This window comes from Lissotriton helveticus (genome assembly GCF_964261635.1).
Source record: "Lissotriton helveticus chromosome 1_1 unlocalized genomic scaffold, aLisHel1.1 SUPER_1_unloc_5, whole genome shotgun sequence".
NCBI classification, from domain to species: Eukaryota; Metazoa; Chordata; class Amphibia; order Caudata; family Salamandridae; genus Lissotriton; species Lissotriton helveticus.
This window is the reverse complement of record NW_027611692.1, coordinates 2505175-2526176: the sequence shown is the minus strand read 5'-3', so window position 1 is coordinate 2526176 and position 21002 is coordinate 2505175. Positions and strand designations below refer to the sequence as shown.

The 21002-nt window shown below is 44.3% G+C and overlaps 2 protein-coding genes and 1 long non-coding RNA gene across 3 annotated transcripts in view; all 3 read right to left on the bottom strand.

Moving 5' to 3' along the window:
- Positions 1–4088, bottom strand: part of LOC144806132 (uncharacterized) — a 51910-nt gene extending 47822 nt beyond the window's left edge. Inside the window, exon 1 of the mRNA XM_078672562.1 lies at positions 4046–4088. Coding sequence (XP_078528688.1) covers positions 4046–4088 — 43 coding nt within the window. The remainder of the gene's footprint in view (positions 1–4045) is intronic.
- The window catches only part of LOC144806144 (uncharacterized), a 176492-nt gene extending 166471 nt beyond the window's left edge, over positions 1–10021 (bottom strand). The window contains exons 1-2 of the mRNA XM_078672577.1: positions 7597–10021; positions 7197–7433 (exon numbers count right to left, since the gene is read on the bottom strand). Coding sequence (XP_078528703.1) covers positions 7197–7433; positions 7597–9737 — 2378 coding nt within the window. The 5' untranslated portion in view covers positions 9738–10021. The remainder of the gene's footprint in view (positions 1–7196; positions 7434–7596) is intronic.
- The window catches only part of LOC144806148 (uncharacterized), a 1180470-nt gene that overhangs the window by 1083156 nt on the left and 76312 nt on the right, over positions 1–21002 (bottom strand). The window lies entirely within an intron of this gene.

The following is a 21002-nucleotide window of genomic DNA, read 5'->3' as shown; positions in this document are numbered from 1 at the left end:
CGCCCTGCGCAGAGGAGAGACACTACTCCCCAGAGGGAGCCACAGGGAGTCAGTGAAGCAAGACAGAGAGAGAGAGCGGGGAGAAGGGGCAACAGAGCAGAGAGGGGGCAGATCGAGGGGATGAGGTCACTGACTGGGGTTAGAGAAGGAGGAGGGGCCAGTCGGGAATCAGGACGTCGGGAGAGGCGGATGGGGAGTGGACAAAAGAGGGGGCACCAGAGGAAACAAGGAGGGTGGAGAACGAAAGCGAAACTGGGGAGGGGAAGGATTGTGGATTTTTTTTAATGCGTTTTTCTATAGCGCGGACTTTACCCGAAGGCGTCAGAGCGCTTCACAATAGGAACAGAAAATTACAGGTGAACAACTTAAAAAAGCAGACGATAAGTTACATGAGGTAAAAGTGACAATTGTGAGCAAACAAAATACCTGAGGTAGCAAACAATGCATTACAGGAGGAAAAAGTGGCATGTGTGTTACTTTGATTTCCTGTTATATGTGATGCACTGCTCACTCTCAGTCCCCACTCCCCTCTCCCGTGATTTCTTGATGCCTGCTACTCATTTGTCTCCCCCTATCATACGTAACAGTCCTTATATTGCTTGGTTTTGCCTCGACTCTTTTTCGTGTTTTTCTTTGTGTTGTTTATACATTGTAAAAAATGGAAACCTTTATTTATCCTCTCTTGCCATGGGCTCCGGATAACATCGTGCTTCTACGCTGCCGGACCCTCGGACTGTCGGCTGATGAGCTGTGTATAGAGTTGTTATTGTTATTGCATGTAAATGACCGGCCTCTGTGGTTGTAGGTCTGTAACTGTACTCTTTTTTACGAAATAAAGGTATTAAAAAAAAAAAAAAGAAAGGGGGGGGGAGAGATGACCCCCCCCAACTATCGGCTAATTTCCCAATTAGGCAACATCTGGAAAATCTTTGGGAAACCCTTACAGTCACGACTCGAGACCTGGACAGAGGAGGACAATATTGCCTCTACTTCTCAGGCTGGATCCTGAAAAGGCTAAAGTAGAATCGACCAGGCTCTGAGGTTGCACATGATCTGTATGAAGTTTGTGTCCCTGGAAACTCCCCGCTCTACTTGGTCTTAAGAGACCTAAAAACAGCATTCGATTCTGTCGCCGCTCCGTCCTTCTGAGTCTTCTGGAGGAAGGAGGTTCCCAAGCAACTATTTGAGTATCCGAAAGGATCTGCAGCGGCAATCATTCCAGAGTAAGATTTGGTGTAAAAGAAGAATGCACAGAGAAGTTTGAAATAAACATTGGCGTTAGGCAGGGTTGCGTTCTTGCCCCAGCTTTATTCAACATTCACATCAGTGGAACTGAATTCTCTCGGGAATCTTCATCTTGATGTTCCGATATTGGAGAACGAAAATATTCCAATCCCGCTGGTTGCAGATGATGCAGTAATATTAGCGCGTACTGAAAAATCAATGCATCAACTTTTGGAAGGCTTCGAGCTATTCTGTAAGGTACGGAAGTTAATAATCAATAAAGAGAAAAATATATGATAATTATTCATTAATCAAAGGTATTGTTGACATTCAGGATTAATGGTAAACCAACTAAGCGACTTAAAACATGACTACCTCTGCATACGAATGGATGACCATTTATATTGGAAAGCTCATGTGGCGAAGGCGGAAACAAACTTGACGCCACTATTCTACATTTTGCTAACTCAAGCAGCAAGAGACCAATAAAACTAGCACTGATGCATTCAAGACAAATGCACGTATGGCCTGCGCTTATGGTGCTGAACGGTGGGATTTTACGAAAGTTCAGGCTCTTCTTAAACTGGGAAACATCATTTTGTAACATGTACTAAACCTGGGTCCTGGAATCCCACTGACAGTATTAAGAGCTGAGCTGGGGTTCACTGGAGGATCTCACCCCGTAAGATAATGGATGCGAGTGTGGTCAAATCTATCCTTTGCATCATATAGTATGGTTCCGCAGGAACTGCGACGATGCAGGATTACAATAATTTACTCCGGTTCAAGCACGCTGAGAACATTCTAACATACACTAGTTGAGTAGAGAAATAGAACTGATGAATAATGCAACACTAGAATTGGTTAAAAGGAGATATTGTGCATTCATGTGGAGCACGCAAGAAGCAAGGAAAGGCATCCTTCCGACTAATTACCAGAAAGTAAAATGTGAACCGCGCCTGGAGCATTCCATGGACTTGCTGTTCCCTGCTGAGAAAACGGCTTTATATCTCATGTTCAGATTAGGAAGTCTTCAGGTGCGGACCTTAACTAAATCATGGGTAAAGCCCCTGGGGGCGGAGCTGACACATGTCCCCGTACATAAGGGGCCCTGAGTCATTTATGCATTTTATGCTGCTGTGTGATATGTCGCATAAAATCTGTAGGTACTACCTACGTCCACTTTTTCTAACACGTATTCTGAGATGCTGCAGTGTAGTACTTTTCGTATGTTATAGAACTGATCGTATGGAGATTTGCCAGGCAGTTGCTTCGTATATGCAGACCTGCGACAGACAGCAGCGAAGGAGGTGGGTTCAAACCATAAACCATTTTCCATTTATCTCTGGGGGCTGTGCTCGTCCTTTGACATATTTGCCCTCATAAACTGGGGCGTAGCTCGACTCCAACATGAAAGGCACTGGAGAACCTTATGGACTGGACAGAGCATCCAGAGGTATTGTTGCACATTTCTACTTTTTTTTTTTTTTTTACTTTTTTATTGATTTTGTGCACATAACATACAGTCTCAGTTCTCACATCAACTCGCTTATATTCCGTATCTGTCCGTTCCTCCCGCACAGTCCCCATCAACTTATCCTAATCCTGACATCCCACCTCCCCCTCTACCCCCACCCCCCCTTGTCAGTGTGCCTCTACGCCCTCGTTACGGCTTATCATAACCATCCTTTCAGCAGCAGGTATCAATCCCCTTCGTCCATCGCCCACATCAAAGTTCAGGTATGGTCCAGCACTGGCCAAGCCCTCCATTCCATCCCCAAATTCCGGTGTCTCACACAGCCCGCCTCCTCCCTACTTCCGGGCTCTTTGTCTAATTCCCTTCCCCCCCTGTAGCCTCCTCCTCTCCCCGCATCCCCTTCCATAGTTGTCGGTTCGCCAGCCTCCCCACCATCATCAGCCTCCAGAAGTGACTGCAAATCTGTCACAAGCGCGCTCCATGCCCTAGCAGTCTCTAGCGCTTTATCGTTTGCCGCGCGCATAGCTAATTGCAAACGGAGAGAACCTTCACACGAGGCCCATTGCAGGAAGCACCTCCGCCACCTCAGGAAGTTAGGTCCCCCTCTAGATTTCCAGTGTAGTGTAAGTTCCCTTTTAGCCATTATGAACCCCAAATCATAAAACTTACTAGTTATCTTTGTGGCAGGAGTATGGGGAAACCAGAGTAGTAGGCATGCACCCGTGTCTGCATCAATCTGCCGACCCGTGACCGCGCACATTTCTACTTGTACCTGCACTTTATAAAATGCTCGCTTAGGTGTTGGCCGTCTATTGGCCCATATCTGAGGGTTTAATTTCCACCCGGCTGTCAGCAAAACAAACTATTTGGACAATCCTTGTTTTTTTAACACACTAGGTAACGTCTGCGCAGCAGGCTTGTGCTCTTCTTTTATTTCTGATGTTTATAAGACAGCTGTCAGGCTTGTTAATGTTATGTTATGTTAAATTGGTTTTTTTAGAGCGCGCGGCTACTCAAAAAGAGTGTCCGGCGCTTTTATTAGGGGTTTACTTGCTCTGAGTAGGCAACAAGCAGACGGAGACGCCGGTATCTGCACCTATGTACGTGCTTGTTAGCTGGTACGCTTTGTAAGATCTAATGACCGCTCTATTTAATTGATTGGCTTTAAAAGTGATGTACGTCCTCCATTTGCACCAGCATTTTACGTCAGATCATGGATTATGCGCAAAGTGTAGTATTTGTATGAACTGTGCTTAAGTCGTTTTAAATCAACACGAATTGTGATTGTTTTATTATCTGCTGTAAATAACGCTGACAATAAACGTTTGCTATCAAGTACCACACCTGCAGGAATGCTCAGTGGGTTGTGCAAAGCTAGATTTAACATGGTCGCCTGTGGAAGTGTGTCCCTCCAGAAATCAGAGTAGATCATACGGTGGGGGGCAAGAAAGGTTTATTTAAGTATCACAGATGCAGAGACCCTTTCCATCATCAAGCTAAGACCAACGGACAAATGTCTCTATTCCAGCTCACGGCCTAGCAACCGTCCCCACATTCCAGAATATCATGACACAGGACGTCACACCTTCTCCCCCCTTACATATAGGGAGGAGTCACTTTAGTCTGGTGCTTAATTACATATGTAGATGTGTCTGGTGGAACCTGATAACTGAAAGGCACGCATTTGTTTACATACAATTTCAAATATGTCTGATTTATTATTCCTATTACCGCGCTTTCAACCTTGAGAAGGCCCATCCTAGACCAGTGTGTGGACAAAACACATGCCGACAAATCGAGGGCAAAGGTATTGGAACATGGTCTAGGGACACTGACAACAACTCCTACATCAAACCTCACGTTTAACTCATGAAGCGCAAAGAGGGATATAAAGCGATATAATGAGAAAAAGTAACCTTGAGAATTGCTGCAAACTAAAGTAAATTTTAAAAAACTAATAAAAGTACTACATATCCACAGCTGTGAGACCTGGAAGCCGATTATTTCTCAATATAGCCCTAGTTTATGATTACCTTACAGTGCTCACATTATCATCCGTGCTAGAAAAGATGGGAGCCTGGGATGTCTGGTCACAGAAGCTCATTTACATACAAAGGGGGTGACAACCTGTTCACAACGCACAGCACAGCTTGTACACAGAAAAGGGTAAAGTCTTGAGTCTCTTTTTTTCATTTTCTTTAATATATCTTGCACCTCGCTCTCTTCTTCTCTTTCTCTCATTTCATTCATCATAAATTACTCAAATTCACTATTGCTTTATCAGCACGGCACAAGTCGGGGGTAGCCACAGTTTGAAGGGGTCCCCCCACTATTATCTAGAAACTTGACTCAGTTCCATCTAGCTCCTTAGCCTGCGACTGTTTGTTTGTGTGAGTGGCGCAAGAGAGGAACAGAGAACTTGACAAAGTTAGCCCTTCTTTTGCTTAATACACAGTAAATGTGAACCACTTTGGGGCTTAGGGGCTGGATAACGAATAACATCAGGAAACAAACGCAAATTAAAAGCACATTTTATTTATTTGCTGAAAATTGTTTAAAAATGTAATTTCAAAGTTTCACATATCTGCTTAAAAATATTTACACTTTCAGTCATTTCCGAGTTTAGTTACAAACTAATAGTGGGAAAAACAAATGATGTATAAAAACTGAAACCAAAAACATATTTTTACATTATTTTATATTTCTTGTTTTGTGTTTTTAAAACTGGCCGTCAACCTTTCACGTGAAAATTAGTATAAGGGCCTGACAACACTTCTTGTGATGTCACTACATGTGACGTCACTGTGATTTGCATATGATAATGGGCTCCTTTACTATTTTCCTTACTTGTGCGCTGTTTATTGGCATGACATGGGTCTATAGGTATTAAAAATAAACATATAAATTCACAGGTGTTCAGACCATTTCTCTGGTGATGTCACACATTGACATGTATTCGGCTGCTTCTTCTATTTTTAGGTGAGTACATGTAACGTGCCGTTTCCCCTCCTTCCATTTCTCTCTATTTCTCGCCCCTTTCTTTGTCTCTCTCGCTCTCTTTATCTCTCACCCTCTCTATCTCCCACACACTCCTGTTAGCGTTAGCTTCATGAATGTCACTGCCACTTCTGGCATTCATACGACAAATCCTTTAGAAGATTTGAGGACAAGGGACAATCAAGTGTGGAAGACTAGCTGCTGGGAGTGCAACTGATTATCCTGGCACATATATGCTGTTGATGTGGGATTTCGCTTTTTCACCACATTCTTCAAACAGAGTCGACTGCTTACAATGGCTCAATTCTGGTAAAAAGACGAGTTTGGCAAGTCACAAACTGAATAGGGAGAGCCATGTCGGAGAGGAGCCACGGGTCACACTTAGTTATAAGGCCCGAGGCACGAGCTGATCCATCAACCGATAACAGAGTGTAAAAGATGCAGCAAACATTACTTAAAAACACTTATATGCTCTTTTATATCTAAAAACAGGTTATTTCTTGAACACCTGTGCTTCACTTTAGTTCATCACATATACTGCTGCGGCATTTGTTAATAGTAATATCTACATTTTACCAATGAAGCTTCCCATCTCCAGAGCTCTGACAACATGTCCACTCTGGGTGTGTTTGGTTTATAGGTTTTATCACTAATCCGACAAGTTAGCTGAAAATATCGTTGCTAGTCCCAGTATTGTTCAGTGTTGCTTTTAAAGGAAGTGTGATCCGGTGCGATTGAATGTTTTTCTTTGTATCTCTTCTTCACCAAATAAAAATCAACAATTTTTCTTTTCTTTTAGTCCACATTGTGCTAGCCTCCCACTGTGTATCCTGGTACATCATGCTGCTTTGCTATGTGTACAGAAGTGAACAATCACTGGAAACAAACACTTTTATAACTCTGCAAATACTGTTATCTGTTTTCCTTCTTTACTGCTAGTCCTGTCTTCTATCATCTGGCATTTCAATGTCCCACATAATTTGAATTGAATTTTTTTCCGTAATTCATTCCTCTCACAATAACTGCACTGTTCTGCTGTTGTCTTTGTCCTCAGATGGGTCAATATTATTTTTGATGTTCTTAAGTTCTTTCCAGAGTCTCTGTGTTCGGGGTCTTGAGCCCAAATATCCACGGACTCGATAATTCTAGTTTCGGTGCCTACTCGAATCACGGGTTCACACTCTGCAGCTCTGGGCATCAACTTGCTTAATCTCCACTACGGCCCCCCCCGCAGCGGGATGCCTGGCTTTCACCTTGGGGATGCCCAGTACGGGTGTCTCACAGGGAAAAAGCCAGGACGGGTTCCCAAGGCAAGCGCCGAGATGCCTACGGGTAATCGAGCGCTATATAAGAACGCCGCATAATAATAATAATAATAATAATAATTCGCTGATGTGTTTGGAGGTTTGATAAGTGACTAAAGCTCTTCCTACATTCACTGCCGTTGAATAGTTTTTCCCAAGTGTGTGTTTGCTGAGGATTTTGAAGGTGTGATAACTGACTAAAGCACTTTGCACATTCACAGCACTTGAATGGTTTTTCTCCTGTGTGTGTTCGCTGATGAATCCTTATTGCTGACGAGTCGCGAAAACTACTGTCACATTCACTACAATGATAGGGTTTTTCCCCTGTGTGTGTTCGCTGATGTGTTTGGAGGCTTGATAAGTGACTAAAGCTCTTCCCACATTCACAGCAGTTGAATGGTTTATCCCATGTGTGAGTTCTCTGATGAATCCTTAATGCTGAAGAGCCGCGAAAACTACTGTCAACTTCACTACAATGTTAGGGTTTTTCCCGTGTGTGTTCGCTGATGATTTTGTAACACTGATAATTGACTAAAGCTCTTTAGAAATTAATTGCACTTGAATGGTTCTCCTGCGTGAGTTAGCTGATGATACCTTAATGCTGAAGAGCTGCGAAAACTACTGTCACATTCACTACAATGATAGGGTTTTTCCCCTGTGTGTGTTCGCTGATGATACCTTAATGCTGTAGAGCTGCGAAAACTACTGTCACATTCACTACAATGATAGGGTTTTTCCCCTGTGTGTGTTCGCTGATGACTTTGTAGATGTGACAATCGGCTAAAGCTCTTTGCACATTCACTGCACTTTAATGTTTCTTTTCCTGTGTGAGTTCGCTGATGATACCATAGTGCTGAAGAGCCATGAAAACTACTGTCACATTCACTACAATGATAGGGTTTCTCCCCTGTGTGTGTTCGCTGATGTGTTTGAAGGTTTGATAAGAGACTAAAACGCTTCCCACATTCACTGCAGTTGAAAGGTTTTTCCCCTGTGTGTGTTCGCTGATGTGTTTGTAGCTCTGATAATTGACTAAAGCTCTTGACACATTCATTGCACTTGAATGGTTTTTCTCCTGTGTGAGTTCGCTGGTGACGCCTTAATCCTGAAGAGCCGCAAAAACTACTGTCACATTCACTACAATGATAGGGTTTTTCCCCTGTGTGTGTTCGCTGATGTGTTTGGAGGTTTGATAAGTGATTAAAGCTCTTCCCACATTCACTGCAGTTGAATGGTTTCTCCCCTGTGTGTGTTCGCTCATGACCTTGTAGTACTGATAATTTACTAAAGCTCTTTAGACATGCATTGCACTTGAATGGTTTTTCTCCTGTGTGAGTTCGCTCATGATACCTTAATGCTGAAGAGACGTGAAAACTACTGTCACATTCAGTACAATGATAGGGTTTTTCCCCTGTGTGTGTTCGCTGATGACTTTTTAGGTCTGATATCCGACCAAAGCACTTTGCACATTCACTGCACTTGAATGGTTTCTCCCCTGTGTGTGTTCGCTGATGACCTTGTAGTGCTGATAATTTACTAAAGCTCTTTAGACATTCACTGCACTTGAATGGTTTTTCTCCTGTGTGAGTTCGCTGATGATACCTTAATGCTGAAGAGCTGTGAAAACTACTGTCACATTCACTACAATGAAAGGGTTTTTCCCCAGTGTGTGTTCGCTGATGACTTTTTAGGTCTGATAACCGACTAAAGCACTTTGCACATTCACTGCACTTGAATGGTTTTTCCCCTGTGTGTGTTTGCTGATGAATCCTTAATGTTGAGTAACGACTAAAAATGCTTTCACATTCATTGCAATGGTATGGTTTTTCCCCTGTGTGTGTTCGCTGATGTGTTTGTAGATTTTCTAATCGATTACAGCTCTTCCCACATTCACTGCACTGGTATGGTTTTTCCTCCGAGTGTGTTCGCTGATGTCTTTGTAGGTGATGTAACTGACTAAAGCTCTTGCCACATTCACTGCATTTAAATGGCTTTTCTCCTGTGTGTGTTCGCAGATGATTTTGTAGGTGTGATGACTTCCTGAAGCACTTTGCACATTCACTGCACTTGAATTTTTTTTCTCCTATGTGGTTAGACAGATGGCTTTGTAGGTGTGACGAGAAAGTAAAACACTTTGCATATTCACTGCACTTGAATGGTTTTTCCCTTGTGTGTGTTTGTTGATGTCTTTGTAGGTTTGATAATCGACTAAAGCTCTTCCCACATTCACTGCACTTGAATGGTTTTTCTCCTGTGTGTGTTCGGTGATGTCTTTGTAGGTGTGATAACAGACTAAAGCTCTTGGCACATTCACTGCACTTGAATGGTTTATCTCCTGTGTGCGTTCGCAGATGAATCCTTAATGCTGAAGAGTAACTAAAACTACGGTCACATTCACTACAATGATAGGGTTTTTCCCCCGTGTGTGTTCGCTGATGACTTTGTAGCTCTGATAATCGACTAAAGCTCTTCACACATTCACTGCATTTAAATGAATTTTCCCTTGTGTGTGTTTGATTATGTCTTTGAAGGTGTGATAACTGACTAAAGCACTTTACACATTCACTGCACTTGAATGGTTTTTGTCCTGTGCTCGTGTGCTGATGAAGCTTGAGTAGTGATGACAAACTAAAGCTCTTGCTGTATGTGTATGATTCTTCTTTCTTAGTTAGTGCCTGTGGGTCGGGTATACATTTATCTACATCCCTTGACTGTAGTTCCTGATGGGCCAACATGGCTGATAAAGCACTTGTGATTTCTCACACACTTTAAATGTGTGCAGTATTTTGCACGTTTGATTTCTGTTTTAACAATAAAATACAATAGCCACCAAATATTTGCCACACTCCTAGTACGTAGTATGTGTCTTTGTAGGGGATTGTGCCTTTAGATTGGATTATGGCTGTGGACGCTTGCAGGTAAAGATGTATCTTCCTTCTGGCTGGTGCAAATTGGGACAGTCTGTTGTATTGTAGATAGAAGAGCTCCTCTTTCCTTTACCCGTCAGTTGTCTGGCTCCGCTCTGTTGTGCTTTTCACTTGTTACTGTGGTTTGGCCAGAAAGAGTTTACAATTCACCTAGAGCACGGAATGAAGGCTTGTCTTCATTTTAGAAAATAGAGCACTGCGGTAATCACATCATACCGATACATTGATCAAAGTTAGTATTTGACACTTGTTTATTCAGGAGGTGGTTTGTTATTGTTGTTGCCTTAATTTTCCTAAGGTCATTTATTCGTCTTTTGGCGTGGAGGTGCACAGCTCAGACTCTTACAATCACTGAACTGCCCTTGATGCTTCATCCGGGATCTGTCAGTTTGTGTGCAGGTTCCTCTGTCGCCGACTGCGCTGATGTTTTCCTGAATACTGTAGCTCAATATTTCTGCTATTATTGAAGATTTACAGCATTCGCGTTATTATTGATGGTCAATTCATACATTCAAGGCTTGTTATCTGTAGGATGTAAAGATATTTAAAATTACTAAATTGAAACAAAATAGAATGAGAAATCACAATATTTATCTGGTTGTAAAAGACATTTCAGGGGAGATTTACCAAATCTCCACGCAATGTGGCGCAGGCCTCCCCCTGCGAGGCTGCACTGCATGACAGGGAGGGAGCAGGAGAGCACCATATTTTCAAAGATATGGCTCTCTCCTTCCCTTTCCCTTGCGCCGGCACTGATTACAGCAGCCCTGCGCCATGCACACACCTTAGCACCAGAGCGCTAGCGTGTGTGTGTGAGCCCAGCATAGGTTTTCTACAGGAAGGACACCCTTCCTGTACAAAATACTATGCCTAGACATGAGGGAAACCTTTTCCAACCTTGTATGCATGTTGCACAGTGCAGCACGCATGCAAAATTCAGAAAAGGAAGGAGAAATTAAAGCATTTCTCCTTCCAAGCGCCTAGTTTAAAAGGGCGCAGTTTTCTCACGCTAAACCCAATCTACTGTATTTGGTAAATTGAGTTTAGCGTGAGAAACAATGGGGCAGATTTATGTCAGACGCGGAAACGTGGCGCATCCCTGCAACCTATTTACAACGTGACGCATCTAGGTAGATGCGTAGCGTTGTAAAGCCCTGCGCCACATGAAACCTGCGTCAGGTTTCATGTGGGCGTTCTGTCGCAGGTTGGGCGTTCCCTCGTAGGAAAGCCCCGTAAAACTGACGTAGTGAAATCTATAAGATTTCACTGAGTCAGTTTTACGACGCTGCTGGGTCAAATCCTTACGCCTGCTTGAAGCAGGCGTAAGGAGTGACGCACCACGTTATGTATGGGAGGCCTCTGTACATTGCAGGAGTTGCGTCGCACTTGCGACGCTACTCCAGCAATGCGCCGCCCGTACACCACAAGATGCGTCACGCATCTGCCCTTCCTTGCACCATGGTGCGCCGCAATGTAAATGCGGCGCATCTGTGGTGCCGCAAGGAGGGAATTGCGTGACATCAGTTCTGGCGCATCCCTGCTGATTTGCAGAGATGCGCCAGAACTCATAAATCTGCCCCAATGAGTGGTTGCACGGGAACGCCCATGCCCCACCATTGGCAGGCCCCAAGGTGCAAAGTAACGCGAAGCAGTGCAGTGCGATGCTTCACATTACTTTTACGCTATTTGCTGGAAAGAAAATTAGGAAAAAAAGATTTTGCACTCTTTTGTGCCACTTTTGTGACGCAAACACGACGCAAAATCTTAGTAAATCGCCCCTTCTTCTTTACTGCCTTTGAACTTAGTAGGGAATATTTCATAATACACAAATATTTAACTAAAAGTTCTGGTGATCAGGTGACATCTTATTAATGTCTGAAAACTAGGTGATTTAACAGTGTTCACTGAGTAACTTAGCAAAGTAAGGGTGCTCGGAGCTCCCAAGTGCTTAAGGTTTTGCTTAAGATAGATGCATACGGTCAAGATTTCATTCAAACAACAATAGAGTTTAGAAAAAGAGATGGACCAGGCGGGGCTGCAAAATTTCCAGTAACTCTTTACGAAGTATACAACGAAAGTAACTCCATTCACACACTTCTCATTTCTTTCCTATTCACTTAAGATTATCTCAAATACCAACTCCTGTCTTTACCTTGCTGTTCATAGGTCACCTTTGACACTTTCAACAGCTCCCTTGGTTCAAGCATTTTTGGTTTCGTCTAACCTGGAAGAGTGGAACATTATTGTGGTTTGTCGGGGTTTCCTATCGCCATAGCATCTGTACATCTCCCTGAAACTAGTGCAGCTTACAGCGCCCAGTTCTGGTCCGGAAAGTCTGGATTTTCTGAGCTCCGTAGAACATTAAGACAGTTCTTCCGCATCTAACACATACTACAAGACTCCAAGAGTCCACGCTACAAGTGCTGCTGCAAGGTTTATTTAACCCACTGTATCTGTATCTGAACATCCCCTGGCAAATGCCAACTAGAGAATAAACATCCAGCCTGCACCAGCAGAGTGCAGAAAGCTTTTCAAGCTCCTCGAGGTACATGGACTTTCTCTGTCTGTCGTAACTGAAGATGTTAATCCTTGGTAACATCTATCGCCTTTGGACAATGTCCTCCATTTTGCTATCAGAATGTAACTCATCCTGCGCAGACACAAACCCTCAAGTCTGTATTGCATGAAGCTGGGTGGTTCTCACGCAAAAGAGGGCCCTCCACAAATTGCTGACATTTTCTTACACCCCCTGGACAGCCGTGGCAACACACAGACCACCCACACCCCCTCAGGGATCACCAGTCCATCTGCCAGGATCAAGACTCAGATCGTTCAACCTTCTCTGTTACCGTCTTTGGAACAGCCTGTCTCTGAGATTCGTGGAAGCTCCACACTCAGTGAGCTCAGAGTTGCCTTGAAAAACCATCTCATGAGAGTGCAAGAAAAGAACATTAAGTGACACGCACTACACAGAAGTGTAAATATATCTACCATTATTGTTCCATGTACCATTGTCCTACTGCTGCTGTTTTAACATGGATGTTTTGCCGGCTATCACAGCAGCTTCTTCGTTTAAAACCTTACGCAATAGTTTGTTTTCCATCATACCTACTTACCTATGTACTGTTTCTGACCCTACAGCATCTCTGGCAGACATGTTGTGCTGTCTGTTGCCACATAAATAGGAAGTAGATTGTTACTGCAGGAAGTGTCCTTGCAGTCAGATGCACTTGATTGGGATAAAAGGTACCATGTTTGTTAGAAAAGCTGCAACTATTGGAATAATAACATACCAAAAGCCGCTGATACAGTGCAATAACACAGACCAGGTACTAGAAAAACGTGATGCAAACAATGCAATAACACAGGCCAGGCATTGCAAGAATATGACACAATCAGTGCAATAACACAGGCCAGGTACTAGGAAAACGGGACTCAAATAATGCAATATCACAGGCCAGACATTAGGAGAATCCGACGCAAACAATGCAATAACACAGGCCAGGCACTAGGAGAATCTGATGCAAACAATATAATAACACAGGCTGGGCACTAGGAGATTCTGATGCAAACAATGCAATAACACAAGCCAGGCACTAGGTGAATCCGAGGCAAACAATGCAATAACACAGGCCAGGCACTAGGAAAACGGAACGCAAACAATGCAATATCACAGGCCAGGCATTAGGAGAATCCGAGGCAAACAATGTAATAACACAAGCCAGGCACTAGGTGAATCTGATGCAAACAATGCAATAGCACAGGCCAGGCACTAGGGGAGCACGCTATCTTATCACCAGCAAGGGACTCCACAAGCTCTGTGCAGCACCCTGGTAGCAAAGGAGTCCCAGGGTCCACGTCGGAAACGCCGCTATTGCCATCAGCCTATCCAGGCGCTCAACCTCAGTGTGAGGACTGCCTGCCCCAGCATCCCTTGATGTCACCGCGCTCATACCGCTGCCTCTCCCCCCGCAGTGCGGGACGCGCGCGGGCGAAGCCTGGGCCAAGGGCTGTCCCGTCCTTGCCCTCATTGCCAGGAAGAGGCAGGGCAAGGCTACACCCCTTTCCACTGGCATTAGGCATCTTGCCTACTCAGATTCGCTGGACATCCAAGAACTGTCGTGGACTAGTCAAGGTACTGTTAACGCGGTTATCTCCCAGCATTGCCCAAACTACTCTCTTTGATTCTAAATAATTACGCTCTCTCTCCTGAGGGGTTTGTGGGGCCGGTATAAGGGAGGCCTGAGGGTTCTCATTGTCCACGGGGCCAAGAGGCCTGTTCATTGCTGATTGTGTAGACAGGTTGCTTTAGACTTAACTTGCACTATAGAGGTAGCATGGGGAAAGGGAAAACTGTGGAGGGCAGTGGGGGAGGGGCGGGAGGGATAGTAAAGGGAAAAAGGCTAGGAAGATACAGAAACATGCAGGGAGTAATTGTGTACTGGATAGGATAGACACCCGCATTAGCGAGTGCGAGGACATATTAGTGACAGATACAACCACCCATGTAGCAAATACTAAATCCCCACAACGCTCTACCCAACCAGCTAGTTTAAACAACCCTACTACGGCCCGCCAATTAGCTATTCCAGCTATGTTTCATAACCCCCTAAAACAAGCGTTGTCATAACCAATGGGTCTCGCCTTTGGGACCTTATTCGTTTAGCCAGAACTTTTGGCTATGTTGTACAGCGTTGTGGCTGCTGTGAATTTTGTTGAAAAGTTATAATAAAAAGTGTTAAGCATTTTTGTTAAGTTTATACAAACGAAGACAACATTATATACAACTGAAAAACCTGATAAAAAAGATTTTAACATAAAAAATGTCTTCTATTTTTTTTGTACTTGCACGGCTGGCAACTTTTTCCTGCCTGTTCTCATGCTTGTTTGTTATAATTTTTTTATTATGGGAAAGCAGGACATAAATAACGGGGGAGTGCAGGTTGGAAAACAGTAATTTAATTAGAACACGAGCAGCGGACGGACACTAGGGGAGAATCAACAGATTCCAGGGCAGACTGACGTGATGATTAGGTGATGCACTGATACAAAATGGTGGTGGTGAATGATGACTAGGGCTCAGGTGGTGACAATATATGGTGTGGATTGGAGGTATGTTGTGGATTGTGGAGTTGAAACATGTTGTTTGGTTGGTGTGTAATTAAGCAGTGTGTTTTGGAAATGTGGAGTTTAAATGTGTGGCCTGGAACTGTGGTGTTGAGTGAAATTATGCTTAGGAAAATTGAGTCATGGTGTGGAGTGCATTTATGCTAATTGGTGGTATGTGGTATAGAGTGCATTTATGTGGAGTGTATTTATGATGCATTGAGTACAGTGCAAATATATGGCGTGTAGTTATCTGGCACTGAGTGGTATTATATGGAGTGTATTTATGTTGCATTGAGTAGAGTGTTATTATGTTGGTTAATTATGTGGCACTGAGTGGTATTATATGGAGTGTATTTATGTTGCATTGAGTAGAGTGTTATTATGTGGTGTTTAATTATGTGGCACTGAGTGGTAATATGTGGAGTGTATTTATGTTGCATTGAGTAGAGTGCAATTATGTGGCTTGTAATTATGTGGTACTGAGTGGTATGTGGAGTGTATTTATGTTGCATTGAGTAGTGTAATTATGGGCGTGTAATTATGTGGCACTGAGTGGTATTATGGGGAGTGTATGTTGTATTCAGTGGAGTGTAATTTTGTGGCATTAATTGGAGTGTATGTTGCATTGAGTGCAGTGTAATTATGTAGCATATAATTATGTGGCACTGAGTGGTATTGTTTGGAGGGCATGTTGCATTCAGTAGTGTAATTATGTGGTGTATAATTATGTGGCACTGAGTGGTATTATTTGAAGCATGTGTTGCACTGAGTGAAATTTAATGTGTAGCATATAAGTATGTGGCACTGTGTGGTATTATGTGGAGTGTATTAATGTTGCATAGAGTAGAGTGTAATTATGTGGCGTGTAATTATGTGGCACTGAGTGGTATTATGGGGAGTGTATGTTTTATTCAGTAGAGTAATTATGTGGCACCGAGTGGTATTATTTGGAGTATATGTTGCATTGAGTGCAGTGTAATTATGTATCAAATAATTATGTGGCACTGTGTGGTATTATGTGGAGTGTATTTATGTTGCATTGAGTGGAGTGCAAGTATGTTGTGCGTAATTAAGTGGCACTGAGTGGTATTATTTGGAGTGTATGTTGCATTGAGTGAAGTGTTATTATGTAGCATATAATTATGTGGCACTGAGTGGTATTGTGTGGAGTGTATGTTGCATTCAGTAGAGTGTGATTATGTGGTGTGTAATTATGTGGCACTGAGTGGTATTTGGAGTGTATGTTGCATTTAGTGCAATGTAATTATGTAGCATATAATTATGTGGCACTGAGTGGTATTGTGTGGATTGTGTTTTATTCAGTAGAGTGTAATTATGTGGCGTGTATTTATGTGGCATGTAATCATGTTGCACTAAGTGCTATTATTTGGAGTGTATGTTGCATTTAGTGCAATGTAATTATGTGGTATCTATCGTGATACCCCAAAGCGGACTCCATCTATGCATGCACCCAGGATCTGGGGACAACACCCTTAATTCTGCTCGAGTTTAGCATAGTGCAGAACACAAGTCACCTTAAAAAATAACACTACATCACAATGCAATAACAATAGACTTCTGTTCTGTTCCCTGAACCCAGACACCCCTCCGATCACTCATGGACTTTCCTTTACCTTTGCCCGTGTATAGTGCTCAGCTGCCTTTAGGGTAGGTTTGCGCTCTACAGATACCACATATGTACATAAATATTGAACCAAAGCCAATCAGGGAGGTTCAGTGCTAAATATGTCAGACAATGAGTGCATTTCACTTGTGCGAGCATTGTGCGCAGCCTCTCGTCTGTTGGATGGGGTGACCAATTCTCTGTGTTGTTGGGTTTATTTCATTTACTGAACTGACTGTGTTCTTACAGAATACTAACTCTGGTGTGTGACTCCTTCTGCGGCACAGTGACTGAATCGAATCATTTGACTCGATTTACAGTGAATTAAAACCAAATGCGTCTAATTAGTAAACGTGAGAACTAGAGAGAGGGGGGGCTTAGTTCGAATAAAGGACAAGAGATGGGAAGAGATAATAGAACATTATAAGGAACACAGAAGAGCAGGTTTAAGGAACAGGGTGGAAGAAAGGGTGAAACCAGGGTAAGAAAGATTGCCCCTTGAGCATCAGTTTCAGGAGCAAACTCAGAACTTTTAGAAGCTGCAGCGTCCCGCGAGTGGTGCGCGCACTCGTGTGAAATCTGACACAAAACAGATGGCACACTGCGCGCCGCTAAACGTGAGAACTAGAGAGAGGGGGGGCTTAGTTCGAATAAAGGACAAGAGATGGGAAGAGATAATAGAACATTATAAGGAACACATAAGAGCAGGTTTAAGGAACAGGGTGGAAGAAAGGGTGAAACCAGGGTAAGAAAGATTGCCCCTTGAGCATCAGTTTCAGGAGCAAACTCAGAACTTTTAGAAGCTGCAGCGTCCCGCGAGTGGTGCGCGCACTCGTGTGAAATCTGACACAAAACAGATGGCACACTGCGCGCCGCTGCTCGTAACCGCAAGCCGTAGGCCTTTTCACACGCTTCCAGAGCGATTCCAAGAGGTCATTTTCCTAGAGCAGCGCATGCGTACATGGTTTCAAAGGTCAACGCACATCCACTGGTTAATGGTTGACAGGGTACCAGTGGATTGTTTAAAAACCAACAGCGTCGAGGAGGAGCTACGCAACGATCCAAGATGGCCGCATAAGCTCCCGGCTCCGTCGACCTCCGCCGGCGGCTCGTATATCCTGCTATTCATCCTGTACCACCACCGGGCGCCTGGGTGTGTGAAGTCTGCCTGACACCGTAAGTGCAAACCCGGTCTTCCTAACTGCTTGGGTGACAGAGTTCTGTCGTGTTTTGTTCTTGGCCTATTCCAGGGCTGCCGCCGGGACCTCGATTTCCGGCCCACCCGGGTTGCAGTAGATCGACAGCGGCTGTGAGTCCGGGGTCTAGTCCGGTCCTCCGACTTCGGATTTTGAGACTTTGCATCGCAATCCAGTCTTTAATAGGCGACGAAGATATGTTATCGTGACGGACGGCGATCATCCTGAACCGCGGTCCGGGGACGCCGCCCGGAGACCTTGCTGGGGAGACGGGGTCGAAGGGCTGTCCCCCGCGGCCGAAGAGGGTGTAGTGTTTGCCGGTGGTGAGAGCGCCCGCAGTTTACATCTGCTCTGTGTGTGCCTAGAGCCTCCGAAGTGAGTCCGGGGCTCGAGTCCTGCTTCGTCCCTGTGGCCCGGGGGATGGAGGGGACGGATGGCGCACCATTGTTGGGGTCCATCATGGCCGCCATAGGGGCGCTCCATATCCAGCTTACCGTCACGTATTTCCGCATCGCGGTAAAGCTGGAAAACATTTGCCTGGGACCGGACGACGACCCTGTGACATGTGACCTGCATCCGTTGATACCGGTGGAGGACTTGACCCATCGTTCTGAGGTTCCCGAGCGGCGGCCTGCCTTGGCTCATTTAAGATTCTTTTGGCCCGATTTATGCTACACCCGCAACTACCGATGGTTTTCCCTACGTGCTCCCTGCCCGGCGGACCTTCGCTGCCTATGGTCCTGATCGCAGTAAAAAGTCCTTCCGAGACTATTTGAGAAGTCGACATTTCCTTTCCGTTTTGCCCTGCTGGCTCTGTGGACTCCGCCATTTTGTATCTTAATTAACAAAATAAGGAGTACCACCAGAAAAGGTGCTCAAAGAGCGATTCCGGCGGGATGATTCAATATCAAAAAGAAGAAAAGTCCTTCTTTGGTTATTAATAACCCCTCACTCACCGACCTGGTCGGTGACATGCTTCATCATCTGGGCCACCTCGATGACCGAGTGCCATCAAGGTGTGCTACAACACCTGAACTACAGTGGAGCTGGTATGTGAGTGATGGGTGTGAAAAAGAAAAAAGTAGGTGAGTTAAAAATTGTCCTGGTATGACTTATTGGAAAAAACTTTATTCTTAAGACTACTGGACAATAATAAAATGTGGGTGTAAATACAATAACAGGTATGTTTATGACCAAATGTATCTGGAGAATATGTGGTGGGTCTACATGTTTCAAACCGTAATGGGAATTACCGTTTTTTCTTCAGGACCAAATCAAAGAAACGGGTGGTCAGGGTACACTAACACCCTTCCGTGCCGACATTCCTTTGTGCCTAGGTAACAAAATTCGTGGTACCAGGCAGAAAAAACAAACAAATAAAGGTATAACCCAGTGGTGGTTATCCTAAAAAGACCTGTGGAGAGAGAAAGGTAATAATCACAATAAAACTCGTTACAAGCCTGCAACGTAGTGAAGTGACGGAGTCTCCTGTCTTTGTGCTTCATGAATCATCCCATACTGAGTTCATGCGGACTATTATAGGGCATTATTCCTGGGGTGCACAGTGCAGCTCAAAAAATATCGTAATTAATTATTGGCGCAGAAAAGCCTCAATGTCTTCCTAACACACCTATCAATCGTAGTGTGCTTTGTGGTAGTAATCTGAGATTAATTAGTCATTCACACGCATCCGAAATCTATAGGTGCGTGACTATGCAACAATCATGTCATTATAGGTGAAGGACATAGCGAAGTGTGATAATTGTCTCTTGATTCAACACATGACAATACCGAACAAACACAACATCAAACACAAAGTAGAAAGGCTTACTCCTAATGAGGGGTCATTGGGCAGCACGGGATAAGGGAGGGAAGGCCTGTATTTGAAGACATATTCTGCAAGATAAGGCGTAGAAAAATGCTGAGTGCCTGATCAAGGGATTAAAGGCACTCGAAAAACTCGAGTCAAGAGGCATAGGGTTTCATGTTGCCTGGAGGTGCGGAGGGTCTCTACTTACAGTTTCCGCAGGTCTAACAAGGCAATGCACCTATGGAGTCCCTCCACGTGCCCGTAATAGGACTGAAGACGGGGCCGGTGATAAGGCGGCCGCCATCGAGGATGTGATGGGCGTGGCCGGCCTGGCGTGATGACGCCACGCCGAAGCTCAGGCGTTTACTACGGAAGCCTCGCGGGTGCAGAATTTTGAGTTGCCATAGTTACGTCACCAGGAGGACGCTCGTACTCCGGTGTATGCATTAGTATTGGGGGGAGTAGCGCCACAAGTAAATGATTCCGAGGAGATCTAGGGGGTGACGTTTGTACTCCGATGTATGCGTTGGATTGAATTTAGTACAGGGGGAAGTAGCGCCACAAGTAAATGATTCAGAGGAGATCTGGGGGGTGATGCTTATTACTTCTGAGAGACTCTCATTTGAGGAGGCACAGTCAATAAAGCACATGACGTGTCTCAGTTCAAGATAGTAAAGCTTTTTGCAAGTTTTTCATGTGAGGAAAAACAGACGTAGCAGAACAAAAGCCTATATCAGACAAGGGAAGTTAATAAGCGGCTGCTAAGAGGGCTAAGAATTAACAGTCCTGAAGTGCCTGGAGTGTAAAGGCATATTGTAAACATCTGGGAAGGGAGTGTTTTACAGGACATTAGCCCATTGTATGTTATCGTTGAGACCATTGATATGTGTGGACAGTCTGTACACCCATCTTTGTTCTTTTTCATACAGACGTTTCTGTAGGTTTGGCCCAGTAGGTAATTGTTCAATGATAGTCCATATCATGTCGTTTGGCGTGTGATTTTTCTCTAGAAAGTGGTCAGTCAGTCTGGTTGCACTTTTTTTACAGCGAATGGTGCTGCGGTGTTCGCAGATTCGTTGCTTGATCATGCGGGTGGTCATTCCTACATATTGTTTTTTTCAGGTGCATTCAATTAAGTAAACAACATTGCTGCTGTTGCAATTTGTGTGTGCAATTTGTCTCCATTCTTTCCCTTCTTCCAGGTTCAGTGTCTTTGTATTCCTCCGCCATTTTGTGCCTGGTCTTTGTTCGGATTTAGCTGCCCCGCACCTCCGCAGACATTTTGACTGTCTCCTGCCTATCGTGATTCGGAGAACATGGGGCTCTATGCGGAG